We start from the raw sequence: 14528 nt of genomic DNA on the forward strand, positions 1-14528 counted from the left end.
TTTTCTGTTTGGACATTTGAGTGTCAAGGAGACTTTGAATTTTCCCTGATATAGAAGCATAGAAAATAGGAGCAGGAGTAGGCCATTCGGCCCTTCGAGCCTGCTCCGCTATTCAGTATGATCATGGCTGATCCTCTATCTCAATACAATATTCCAGCTCTCTCCCCATACCCCTTGATGCCTTTTGTGTCTAGAAATCTATCGAGCTCCATCTTAAATATATTCAGTGACTTGACCTCCACAGCCTTCTGTGGTAGAGAATTCCACAGGTTCACCACCCTCTGAGTGAAGAAATTTCTCCTCATCTCAGTCCTAAATATCTCTGAACTTTTTCCTATTCTTCCCTCCTTTTGCTATAGAATCATTGAAAATTACGGCACCGAAGGAGGCCATTCGGCCTCGTGTCCGTGTTGGTCCAAAAAGAGCTATCCAGCTTAATCCCACTTTCCAGCACTTGGTCCATAGCCCTGTACGTTACGGCACTTCAAGTGCACATTCGCATGCTTTTTAAATGAGTTGATGGTTTCTGCCTCCACCACCCTTTCAGGCAGTGAGTTCCAGACCCTCACCACCCTCTGGGAAAAAATTTCTCCTCAGTTCCCCTCTAATCCTTCTACCAATTACTTTAAATCTATGCCCCCTGGTCACTGACCCCTCTGCTATGGGAAATGGGTCCTCCCTATCCACACTGCCTTGTCCTGTCATAATTTTATATACCTCAATTTATATACCAGTGGAGTGCAGTTGCTTTTTTTTTGCTGTCATTGGGGTTCGCAGTTAAGACTGGTGTGCTAGACTGAGACAAGGACATATAACAGTGAATGATGTCGATGGGAAGGAGGTGTCCTCACGATTGAATTAAAATATGGATTCCAAATTACAATTATGCTGCAATTACAAATGCCGAAAGATTTGTTTTTGGTGCACAACTTTTCCAAATCGCTAACTTCTAAAAGGTCCAGCATGCACCTTTTTAAGTTCCTCTTGCAGATGAGTATGTTTTCAATATGGCTGATTTATTTGTGTCTGTTAAAAGCTATATAAGTGACATGTTAAAGAGCAATATAACACAACTTGTTACACAATTAGAATTTGCAGCAGGTATTATAACTATGGAATCTATTGTTAAATTCCCAAATTATTTTTGAATGGGGAAGACCAAGAAGTTTAGCAGTTATCAAGATACTAACAGAAGAACTGCTTGATTTATTTCTCCCTTCCCCCAAGAGGTACAGGAGGAAATTTAGTGTTTCTTGAACTAGGTAAGCAACAGTTGATGTGGTCCATGACACAGTGATCAAACATGGGCTCTGGATAGAGCTGACTTGATGGCGCGCTGACTTGATGGCGCACTGACTTTTTTTTTCATAATAGACTTTATGTTCTTTTTGTTCTGATGTGGACTGAGATGTACTCAGTTCCATGTATTGCAAGGTGTGAGGGTGAAGAGGGAGTGCTTACTGTGCCACTGTCCCCCAAAGCACCGTACAAGCTAATAGAGAAATATTGCTGCATGAAAATACTCAAGATGGCAATGTGACATCAAGAGCCTGTGTAATGCAAAAAGGAAAAAAAAATTGAGCAACAGAGATAAAACAATGAAAAGAACTGGAGAGAAACCACAAAAAAAGCATGATTAAGCAAAGGGACAAGCCTACATTTTTGCAAACTTCTTGAGTCAAGACGTGTAAACGGATTAAAAACAGTTTTTATATGCTTTCATACTGCATATGAGGGAGAAAGGAATAGAAGGTTATGCTGATAGGGTTAGATGAAGAGGGGTGGAAGGAGGCTCCTGTGGAGCTTAAACATTGGCATGGACCATTTGGGACAAATGGCCTATTTCTGTGCTGTACATTCTATGTAATGTAATTTTTACTCCTGTGTAAACAGAAGAAAGCAAAATTTGTTATTTACAGGAAGTGTGATTGGGATATGGGACTGTTGTAAATTTAAGTTTTTGAAATGTGCAATAGAAAGAAATCACATTCTCCTCCTGGTCTGTCTAACAACACCATCAAAATCCATCAGACCAGACTTTTTGCAGAATGAAGTTTGAAAGTTTTACCTTTCAAGTATTTGATTTGAAAACTCTGTTCAAGTCTCTGCCATCAATGCAGCACCTTGTGCTGTCTCAAATCCTGTATAATCACTCACACACTGTGATTAATATGTTAATGTAAGGAAAGTCAAGCATGAGAAAAAGCTCTTAGGGCCATCAAAGCTCATCCATTTAGTACCTTAACTCTCCTGTTATGGCATCCAGCTGTCTTTTTAATGCCGCTCATATTTTTGTCTCTATCACTCTGCCTGGCATGTTATATTGCACAGATTTATCAGTTTTTGAATGAAGAAGCTTTTTACATCAGTTTTATTGAAAATAAAAACAGAAAATGCTGGAAGCACTCAGCAGGTAGAAGTAAACTGAGTTTACTGATACTGCAGTTTTAACCCAACTTTTTTACTATCAGTAAATGCCGTCCTCCTTTTCATGTCTGGATTCCGTTTGGGCATGTTAAGGAGTGGTCTGCTTCATCCATTTTGTCAAAATGCTTTTTCAGGATGTATGTATGATGTGTATGTAGGGGTATTAGAGGGGGTTGTGATTATTCAGTACCTACCTTTCACTCTTTGTCAGGCTGAGTGTTTTTTTAAAAAAAACAAATATGCCCTGTTTATGTTGCTCAGATTACAGCTGCAGCCAGTGCTCACTGGGTTAGCTGAGGCTTCCTGCTGAAATCGGGAACAGAAATAATGTTTCTATAACTCGAGGGATGAGGTTTGTGAGTGCTGTGTGTATTCTGAATTTGTGTATGTGAATTATGATTTCAGTAACTAGTAAATATGAATTAGATGGAAATGAGATGTTTATATTAAAAAAAAATCCTCTCTGGACACCATCCCTAGATGAGAGATTGAGAAGATGAGTTGCTGTTAGGACTGCATCACTTTCGAACTGCTTCTTAAGAAGTGCCTTAGGGTAGGTTGAATTGCTGCTGCTTTCTGGTGGGGAAAGCATGCTTGAGATCAAGACTCATCTCCTCAACCCCTCAATCGGCATCTGTATGGTGCTGTGGATATCAGTGTTCTTATTTAAAGAGCAGCTCCATTCTACTGTTTTGGTAGCACAATGCAATAGTTTTCCAACATGCTGCACTTAGGTTCGTGCTCAGAATTTATTATATGGCATTTTACCTGATCCCACTGTGGCTGTTGCAGCAAATGCATGTGAAGAGCTTCGTCACAGTGTGAGAGAGGATGTTGGAGAAAAGTCTGCTACAACCATTTCACAGCAGAGAGACTAGGGAATATGTGGTTTGTTAGCTCTCTGGGTTGGGAAATGATATGGGAAACTGAGGAGAAAATAAATTACAAAAGGGGATTGCGGAATGTAAAAAAAATCTGCATCCTAACTATTAATCAAATAGGAAGCAGAATTTTGGCCTCGGCAAGCCTGTCCTATTTTGATTGATCTTAGTGCTGCCTTTTTAACGTATCCATTGATCCCTCTTTCTCCACAAACATATGTAATTGTCTCTTGAAACCATTTATACTGTTTTCTTCAATGGCTTTCTCTTTAACATATAAGTGTATGTTACACTTTGTATGAAATAGTTGTGCCTGAATTCGCTGTTTATTCCCAGTTTCCAAATTTTATCCCCAAGTTTTTGAAATAATCAGTGCGAGCAATTTATTTGGATCAATTTTATCAATCTCCTTCATAATTTGAAAAACTTCTATTCGATCACCTTGAAGTCTCCTCTTTGGCAATGAGAATACTCCCAAAGTTCTTAATCTTTCCTTATAAATTCAACTCATGAAACCTGGCGTCATCTTTGTTGTCATATGCTGCACTATCTCCAGGGTAATAGCATAGTTTCCGTGGTATTATAGGCAACACTGCACACAGTATATCAGATAGGGTCTAACAACAACAACTTGCATTTAAAAACCACCTTTTAATGTAGCAAAATGTTCCAAAGTGCTTCACAGGAGAGTTATCAAACAGAATTTGACACCGAGCCACATAAGGAGATATTAGGACAAGTGACCAAAAGCTTGGTCAAAGAGGTAGGTTTTAAGGAGTGTCTTAAAGGAGGAGAAAGAGGTGGAGGGGTTTAGTGGGGGGTATTCCAGTGCTTAGGGCCTAGGCAGCTGAAGGCACAGCCGCCAATGGTGGAGCGATGGAAATCGGGGATAGCCAGTGCCCTGTACAGTATTAGCACTGCTCTTCAAAGAGTATCTCTCCGTTTTAATTGTATTATTAAAAAAGAATTTTGCACAGCCCAATATACTTTGGTGTAATTTTATTTTTGGGGCATTTGCATTAAAATGTCTTCATACCTATGCGTAAAACTTAACAGTGGTATAGCCCTCTTTACAACAAAACTTGCCAAAGTCCACATGAGCAATTCTTGTATAGTACTGTAACTCTTGAACTGGCAATGAGTGTGTTCCTAAGGTTTTTGTTATTTCCCATTGCCGGCAAAGGAGTAAAAACAAAATGATGAAATTGGAAGGGGGAACAAGAAATGGAAGAAAGCATGAGAAAAGCAGCAAAAAGTAAAAGGAAGTGAAAGAAGGCTGATAAAATCTCGTGAGACGAAAAATTATTGTTAGCTTCACTTAAAAATAAAATGAGACAGTATCCATTCCTTCAACTATTAACAATAGCGAGCTACTGCAAAATGACAATGTTTTACTTTTTTTTTAAAAAGTGACTCTTAGCCTAATGGAAACTGATACATTTCTATAAAGTATAACCGGTGCAGTAATTAAACTTAATTGTCTTATAAAACTGTTTGTCGCTTTTATTTAACTGGTTCAGTGAGCTTTCCCAGTGAATAACTGACCCAAATAGACCTGAAATGTTAATCTCAGCAGGAATGGTAATAGGGGCGCTTCTAATTTTTCGTCTCACGAGATTTTATCAGCCTTTTTTCACTTCCTTTTACTTTTTGCTGCTTTTCTCATGCTTTCTTCCATTTCTTGTTCCCCCTTCCAATTTCATCATTTTGTTTTTTCTTTGTTTTTACTCCTTTGCCGGCAATGGGAAATAACAAAAACCTTAGGAACACACTCATTGCCAGTTCAAGAGTTACAGTATCATACATGTATTGCTCATGTGGACTTTGGCAAGTTTTGGGAAAGTCCACATGAGGGAAGGGGAAAACCGCCAGGGTTCTCATTCCTGAATACTGTCTAGTGACTCCCGCTGAATGTGCGCAATAATGTGGTTAAGATTGGCCTCAGGTCTGATACCCCCCCCTGCCCACCTCATGAAGGAATCGCCTACTAATACTCACTTGGCTTGCACGTAATAAAAGTCATTTGAGCAAGGCGCCAGAGGGCACATGTTGCCCATGTAACCATACTCCAGAGAAGTGTGTCCTGCAGGAGGGAAGGAAAATAGGAACCAGACATGACTGGAAAAACATGGCTAACTAGATATAATATTTTATTGTGACATTAAGTTAACCAGTGTATCAAGTGCAACCTGGCATAAAGGGTAAGGTACTCTGTTTATGATCAAGGCATGTCTCTACCATGCCTATGTAACCTGAATTCCCTCTGTGTCCATTTGGGTGCGCATTTCGGCTGCCGCTCTGAATCAAGCCCATTACTTCTATCTTTTTTTTCCACTCTTGGCTATTTTTGGGCCCTTCTCTCCCATCTCTCCCCATGTCCCAGTCATGCCACCTTTCATTTGTCCCCTCCCCAATCCAACAGTACACCTCTGTGCCTGTCTTGGTATTCTCCAAAGGGCTCATTGAGGCACCTGTTAATTGTATCCATGTGATTTATATCAATTAGTGTTAATTGTATGCGGGTGGTGCGTATCAATTGGGAACTCTCTTGTATCCATTTATAAGAGCTGATTTCGGGTGTAGAGTGGAGCTCCGTGAACAAAGGCTTGGAAGCAACTGAAGACCAGGCTCTAGTATTCTATCCTTCACCACCTGGCTATCCAGTTTATAACAGCACCAACCGCTGCCTCCTTACAAGCAGCAACCTAGCCATTGTCTCAGGCCACTGTGAACTTCAACTCATCCAAAACTGTTCTGTCCCTATGCTAGCCTAAATCAATTCCTGCTCACCCATCACTCCTTGCTGACCTACGTTGGCTCCCAGTCCCCAAAGCCTTCAATTTAAAATTCTCATCCTCTGGTTTAAATCCCTTCATGGCCTCATCCATCCCTATTTCTGTAATCTTCTCCAGCCCTATAAACTCTGCCCCCTCTCCGAACTTTTCCTTCATTTGACTTTGGCTTTCTGTGCATCCCTCCCTCCCTAAACCCCTCTGCGCCTCTTTTTTTTAAGGCACTCCTTAAAGCCCACCTCTTTGATCAAGCTTTTAGTTACCCTTCTCCTTTAGCTCAGCATCTGTTTTTGTCTGCTTACAACATAGAAACATGCCAATCGGCTTGACCAGTCTGTGTTGATGTTTATCCTCCACATGAGCAATAGTGCTAATTCTGTGTGCCCGCCCTGATCCCATATTCCTTTCCTTCAACCACCTGTTCTTAAATGTCAACATGGTCTTTGCTTCAAACATTAACGCTAATAGTGCATTTCACAGCCTCACAACCTTCTGCATAAACAAGGTTTCTCCTGATCTCTGTCCTAATCCTTTTACATTCAATCATATATCTATAGCCCCTTGTTCTAGACCCCTCAATCACTGGAAACAGACTGTTTATGTCTACTCTGTCCCATGCCTTCATAATTTTAAACACCTCTATCAAGTGAGAATGTGGAACTTGTTGCCACATGGAGTAGTTGAGGCAAATGGCATTGGTACATTTAAGGGGAAGCTAGATAAGTACATGAAGGAGAAAGGAATAGAAGGATATGCTGATAGCGTTGGATGAAGTAGGGTGGGAGGAGGTTCGTGTGGAGCATAAACATCGGCATAGCCGAGTTGGGCCGAATGGCCTGTTTCTGTGCTACAGATTCTATGTAAAATCACCCTGTAATCTACTCCGTTCTAGTGGAAATAACCACATTTTCTCAAGTCTGTCTTCGTATTTTGTACTTGTTCATACCAGGCAGCATTGTAGTGAACCTATGCTGTACCCTATATTTCCTCAACATCTTTTCTATAGTGTGGAGCCCAAAACTGTACACAGTACTCCAACTGTGCTCCTAGTAAAGTTTTATATCGATTCACCATTACATCTCTGCATTTATATTCTATACCTCTTGCCATAAAGCCCAGTAATCCATTAGTTTTTTTTTTAACGGTCTTATCCATTTGAGGTGAACCTGAACCACAATTCCCTCTGCTCTTCCATATCAGTCTTCCCCATGCAAAGTATAATTATTAGTTGTTTTTTTTAAACCAAAATATACCACCTCACACACATTGAATTCCATCTGCCACTTTTTTGCCCATTGCACCTTCTTATCAATATCCCTTTGCAGCTTCATTTGGTCCTCAGAATTATTTACTATGCCTTCTATTTTAAAGAATCTTACAACACCAGGTTATAGTCCAACAATTTTATTTGAAAATCACAAGCTTTCGGAGGCTTTCTCCTTCGTCAGGTGAATGTGGAAATCCTTGAACGTTTCGCATTTATATTCAGAGAACAATACCTGGTGATTACAGATAATCTTTCCAACTGCCCGTTGTCAAGGCAATCAAAGTGTTCAGACAGAGAAGTGTTACCTACAGGACCACCGAATATACAAACGGCCAGAACACAAAACAGAGAGAGAGAGGGAGAAACATTGGAAAGATTATCTGTAATCACCAGGTATTGTTCTCTGAATATAAATGCGAAATGTTCAAGGATTTCCACATTCACCTGACGAAGGAGAAAGCCTCCGAAAGCCTGTGATTTTCAAACAAAATTGTTGGACTACAACCTGGAGTTGTAAGATTCTTTACATTTGCCAACCCCAGTCCATCACCAGCATCTCCACATCATGGCCTTCTATTTTAGTATTGGCAGCAGATTTCAACACCACTTCTTCTAGCCCTGTATCCAAATCATTGAACAGAAGGGGTTGCAGAACAGAACCCCGTGGGGCCCCACTACCCACATCCAACCACTTTGAGAAACTCCCCTATTCTCTGTTTCTTCCCGTCTAACCAGTTTTTAATCCAATTTATTGGCCTTCCCCTATTTCCATACCCCTTAATCTACTCCAATAGTCTCCTGTGTGGTACCTTGTCAAAGTCCATGTACATGACATTCACTGCATTTCTTCCATCTATCAGCACTGTCACCTCTTCAAAGATGAACCTCAAGCACAATCTTCCTTTCTGAAATCAGTGTTGGCTACTTCTAATTATTCTCTCCATCTATTTATTTAGTAATTTCATTTTTATCTAGCACAGATTTTAAATTAACTAGCCTGTAATTACCCAGGTTAGCTCCGTCACCCTTTTTGAAAATAAGTTTTACACTGGCCACTCTCCACTCCTCTGGCACACATCCATTCTCAATAGAACCCTGAAATATAATTTCTAGGGCCTCCGTTATTTCTTCTCCCATTTTCTTCAGGATCCTTAGATGTATCCTGCTGTGTCCTGGCATTTAGTCCTCTTTTTAGCTTAACTTTTCAATGTTTTATGTGAAGGCTGTTGGTGCGTTCCTATTTCAGACAATCAGTGCTAAGGTCAAGCCTTCCCAGGTTAGATAAGGCACAGATTAGTAAAGCATCTTCTATTCTGACCCAACAAAGTGGCTGTACTCCAAACTCAGAAGCATTCCTTACTGTACCAGTGTGACATTTTCCCACACCAACCATCCATGTGACCTCTCTTGAGAGCTCAGTTGAGATTGCACAAACTTATTTCACATCGGAGTTTTGCAGCCAGCTGAGAGAACCCAGGTCCCAGAAGTGAAAGGACAGTGTGCTGACCCACCAATACTGTGCTTTGTGATTTTTATTTAAAATGTGAAGCTAGGAGTTTACTTTTAAAATAATACAAATGCAGGTTTTTGAGTGCAAGCATCGAAATCACAAAACTAGCTGCTGTATGAATCACTGGTCCTTCTTGAGGAAGTCTGAAAGGACCTAATTTCTGAGTCTCGCCTGGTCTGAAATTATTCTGAATAATTTTTGTGTGAAAAATTGCCTTGAAAATGTACTTCTGGGATTGCACAAAATGAAAACTAGATATTTTATTTTGGCATAACAGTCAAAGTTCAGTCTGACTTAAGCATTTAGCCAGTTTTCTTCAAAAAAAAAGTTCCTATGGGGTTCTGTTCACAATCAGGTTTCCCATCTGAATACAGATCATGAAGTGCAATCTTTTCTTACGTGTGGGGGAGGGTAAAGAGTCTGGCGTAGCATTGAAACCTGCAATTACATTTTACACTATTGGGCTGCAGTCTTGTGGTCTGTTTATCTGATTTTTTTTCAAGTACAAGTTTGAGTGATGAGGAGTAATTGATAGCTCTTACCAAGTCAGACAAAGATGCATACTTTATCTTAAGTTGTCAGACGCATAGTTATATATTTGCATGTTTGTCATCTATTGGTGGCTGTTGTTGTCAGGTCAGTAATCTGTGGTTTAGTACACCATCCAGTGTACATACATTATTCACATAGCTCTTCCTTTGTGTCCTTTATATAGGCAAAAAGGAATGGGCTTTTGGAGAGAACTTAAATAGTTGAACGGTTGCCCAGTATCACTCCTTAGAATCTTCTGCATATGTCACATTGCTGATCAGATATGTATCTCATTATATTAGAGAACAACTTAGCCATTTTCTGATTTTTAAAAAAAGGGGAATTAATGTCTAAACCAAACAACTTTTTGATGGTTTTTTTTTTGTAGCTTTGTTACAGTGAATCTGTTTTAACGAGAACTTCAAAACTCAAATGAGTGACGATTGTCATTTAAAGAAAACTTTTTTAAAAATTGCAATGCAACATATTCAGTTTTCCTAATCCTCAGCCCTTCTGTTTGTGAGCTCCAGACGTTCACTTTAAGACCGGATCAGTCTGCATCCTGGTTGGGTATTGCCAGCATATGGTGTCAGTCTGGTGAAGCGCAAATTCAGTCCTTCACATCCGGGTCTCATCCACATCGTGGTGGGGGATGGGTGAAATGTAGTTGTAGTGGGGAAAATCTGAGGGACAATATTGCTGCTCCTAATTTGTTAACTTAGAGCAGTCTTGACAGAGGCCTTGGGAGCGCGTCAACTCTGGGAGGTGCATTACCCAGCAACGGGGGAGAAAAAGTGCGATTTTTATCCCCTTATTTTTTTTCCAAAATCTCACCATCTCGCCAGCAGAGTAAACTGTTCAAGTGAATTCCTCGTGAGTTCTTTACGTTGATAATCAACAAACAGCCCAGTGGGTTCGGCCCTGTTGTCAGGCTTTTTTATTCGTGTATAACCCACTCGGCATTTATTAGAGCCTTCTTGTTTGTCCTTATTAAGTTGCTATATGTTCATGGTATCTCAATACTGACCATTGTTTTATATTTTCTTGGAGTTAATTAACTTTCTCAAAATACAAATCTTGATGTATTTTTTAAAATTATCTTTCCAGTTAATCATCTGTAATTATCAGAGGTTGAATGGTTTCGGATTATCACAGCTGGGAGAAGGGACTTGATTTGTTACATGGATTTAAATGCAATGCATTACATATACTGGGACAACTGGTATCCTGACAGAGGAAAAATAAACAATTGCAAAAAATAGATCATAAGATAAACTCTACAAACAAAGATTCATAAGATATATAGATATATATGTAGCAAGTCAACATAGCAGACAACAGCAGGAAGTCACACAATTACTTTCCTGCAGCTGATAAGGATTTCCTTCTCGAGTTTAAAGATTTAAGTGATTGGTTTGATGGTTTCTGCGCCTCTTGTTCCATAATACTAAAAACAATGAAATGTTCAGGCAGTGTCGCAGTTCAGATGCTACTTACTTCAGCTGCGTGTTGCCTTCATGTTGGACAGTAAGTACTCTTCAAGCTGCTCGGTCGTGCCTTTTGTATTTGAAGCCCAACTATGATGGTTAGTTATGGCAATTTATTGATGTCTTTGTTACTTCCTCATTGAATTGACACTAAATGTCAGTTCCTGCTGAAAAAAGCATTGCAGGATTTTGAACCTGTAAACTAAATAATAACTATTGAAAATGCAGATCCTGCCAAGAAGACCAGATTGCTGGAATGGAGTTTGTTCTTTTGGGCCTGCATATATGTTGGGAAATGATGTGAAAATGTTTGCAAGAGAACTTGCTACAGACTCGGGCAAGTTTATGCACTGAAGCAACACTCTTTAAAGGAAGTTGACTGTTTCAGTACTAATGAGACTTTTTTGAGTGCAGTTTTCAAACTTGACTAAAAATGGAATTGCAGAAGTATAAACCCTATTTGTATCTCATTGGAAGCAATGTCCCCATCAAATGGTTTCATTTTTAATTCCTGTATAATATTGCTTTCGGGTCTGAGCAGAATCGCTCCACATTCACAATGAATGTGGAGCGATTCACAATTTTTATGGAAAAAAAGTATTTTCATGTTACTCTTCATCTACATTGCTTTCTGTTCTTTAAGATTGCCTTAATTTCATGCTTTCTTTCTCCGTGTAATTGGAAGAGGTAGAAACATTTTAAGTTTGATGTTGACCAATGTTCTTTTTAAATTCTCGCATTATTTGTGTCTGAAATATTCAGACGTGAAAGTAGTGCTTCTTTGAGACGTATACATGACTGAGGCAGAATATCACCAATTCTTCACTAAAAGTTGTTTTTTTGTCGTACTCATGATATGAAAGAAAAACCAAAAGCTAGGATAATGATGTCAGTTGGTCTGTAATTGGCATATCTCTTTCCTTAGCTCAGCTAAAATCTGTTTTATTTGATTATGCCTCTGAAGTGTTGTGGAACATTTTTTCTGCATTAAAGGCACCACATAAATGTAAATTGTAACCCAATTTATTATTGTGTAATGGGAGAGGTATTTTGATCCGCTAGAACATTTTGAAGCATCTTTTTCTTTCATTTTATTCCTTTTAGGTGGCAAAAAAGCTATGAATTGGTTTGCTGAAGAAGGTGCCAGAAGCTAATTGAGTGACCATTAACCTTGTCCAAAGTACAGACCTTAAGGGATTACTTAAACACGATGGCGCACAGTGTGAACTTTCATCTCGATATTTCTGACAGTGTGCCAGGAACCAGGTGAGTAATATGTTCTTGTGGTGAGTTGCTTCCTGTTTCCAGAAGAAAATGTCCCTTTTTCTAATAATTCAAATCAAGTATTCAAATGATCACAAATGAAATTATGGGCTCGATTTTCAGACGTCCGAGCCGGCGGGTTTGTGGCGGGGGGGCTCCGAAAATCGGGGATTCCCAGGGCGGGTCCGGAGCCCGGCTCCAACCCACCCACTTCTGGGTTCCCCAGTGACGCGCTTCAATGCGTGCGCAGCCCCCGCATGTGGGACTCCCGCCAGCAATTAAAGCCGGCGGGATCCCACTTAAACCAATTAAGTAGATACTTCAGATCGTTTGCAGACCTGATTGACATGATATTTTAGGAGGGGTGGGATTTCAACTCAACTGAGACTGTTTCCCGTACTGGGGGAAACACTCCCAGTTGAAATGGACGTGTTGCAGCCATCAGCCTGTGGGAGCTGCAAAGGTCCATTTGACAGGTTGGGGGGAGATCCTCAGTCATTGCAGGAGGCCACTCTGTCACTTTGGACAAAGTTTGGCCTGCACCACCCTCCTCCTAACACTAAAATTCACCAACTTGGAACCTCAACCCTGGTGTGCAGACACATTACCAACCTTGCGGATCCCCTCAAACGTACATCTTCTGGATGGGGGCCGCCGTAGCTGCAGTCAGGACCTCCTCGGAGGACGAGCAGCATCACCGACCACGCCGTCCACCTCTGACACGTGGAGCTCCACAACAAGGTGCTGTGACGCATCCACCTGCACAGCGGGAGGGAGGGCAACCGCAGAGAGAGATGCGTCGCAGAGGGCACTACCCTCACCACAGGGTCTACGGACCGCGGCTCAGCTTCCTGGACCTCTCTGAGGAGCAGTGCATACGGAGGGCTGAGTCAGTCGCCAGGTAGTCGCAGACATCTGCAGCCTCCTTAATGATGAGCTGCTCCCGGATGGACCGAGCAGCATCTTCTTACCTGTCGCTGTCAAAGTCACCACTGCCCTCAACTTCGCCGCCGCCGGATCCTTCCAGGGGTCACCGGGGACATCACCGGGGTCTCTGTCGTCTGCACACAAGTGCATAAGGCAGGTCACCGACGGCTTGTTGTGCAGAGCCTCGCACTATATCAACTTCCCCATGGATGACCTCAGCCAGATGGAGAGGGCAGTGGGATTCCACGCTGTGGCTGGCTTCCCACGGGTGCAGGGTGTAATCGATTGCACCCATATAGCAATACAAGCATCTCGAAACGAGCCAGGACTGTTCATCAACAGGAAGGGCTATCACTCCATCAACACTCAGCACATCTGTGACCACTGCAAGAGATTCCTTCACGTGTGCGTCAGATACCCTGGCAGCTGCCACGATTGCTTCATCCTCAGGGAGTCCAACGTCCCACCCTTCTTCCACTCCCCCAACATCCGCAAGGGCTGGCTCCTCGGGGACGGGGATACCCCCTGCACACGTGGCTTTTGACACCTCTGAGGAACCCCACCACCGAGCCACAGTGTCAATATAACGACAGCCACATCGCTACCAGGTCTACAATTGAGCATGCTATAGGGCTGCTCAAGATGCGCTTCAGGTGCCTTGATCGTTCTGGGGGAGCGCTTCAATACGCACTCGACAGAGTGGGACGCATTATAGTCGTGTGTTGTGCCCTGCACAACATGGCACAAGAGGGAGGGGTGCTGCTGGAGGAGGCCCCATCCACATCTGCCACCCATATTGAGGAGGAGGAGGTGGAGCAACCCATGGGCAGAACGGCGGCTCACCTGGCTGCTTATGAGGCCAGGGAGTCACTGATATGTGAACGGTTCTCCTAACATCAGACTGTGTGAAGAGTCCAGTCCTCATCACCTGGACAGAGGAGCGGCCACACCAGTCCCCTCCCCTGCCCCCTGCACAAAACAGTGGTGCAACTACACCTACACCCACTGTAGAATGACCCAATGGGTGGCATCAAGTGTGCGTGTTCATGGTGAACCCCATGAAAGGGACCTATTCCACAAGCAAGTCAAGAATGGGCAAGATGTGGCAGTAGTGGTGATGATAATAATAAGATTTATTGTGAATGTGGAAGAAAACAAATCTAAATAAAAAAACGACAAATCGTCAAACATCCTTGTGCATCCCCTTTGTGCTCACAAAACCTTCGCCTTGCGTTTACGGGAACCCCTACGTGGTGCTACCACTGTGGCTTCAGGAGAGGTAGTGGCAGGTTGCTCTTGTCCATTCCCTGACCAATGAGATGCTTTGTGCAGACGCCCTCTGGGTTTCGGTGCCCGTGAGGACCCCTCCGAAGACTGCTCCACCTGCACCTGTGCAGGGGCAAACCCGAGCACCTGGAGAGGAGGCAGCACTGCGGGTACTGG

The 14528-nt window shown here is 42.0% G+C and overlaps 1 protein-coding gene across 3 annotated transcripts in view; it reads left to right on the forward strand.

The window, feature by feature from the left end:
- The window catches only part of LOC137341115 (transmembrane channel-like protein 6), a 102466-nt gene that overhangs the window by 39783 nt on the left and 48155 nt on the right, over positions 1 to 14528 (forward strand). For all 3 annotated transcript variants that reach the window (XM_068004047.1, XM_068004048.1, XM_068004049.1), the window contains one exon: positions 12000 to 12161. In XM_068004047.1, the coding sequence (XP_067860148.1) occupies positions 12106 to 12161 (56 nt within the window). In that variant the 5' untranslated portion in view covers positions 12000 to 12105. The remainder of the gene's footprint in view (positions 1 to 11999; positions 12162 to 14528) is intronic.

The sequence above is a fragment of the Heptranchias perlo genome, chromosome 23, assembly GCF_035084215.1.
Source record: "Heptranchias perlo isolate sHepPer1 chromosome 23, sHepPer1.hap1, whole genome shotgun sequence".
Lineage (NCBI taxonomy): Eukaryota > Metazoa > Chordata > Chondrichthyes > Hexanchiformes > Hexanchidae > Heptranchias > Heptranchias perlo.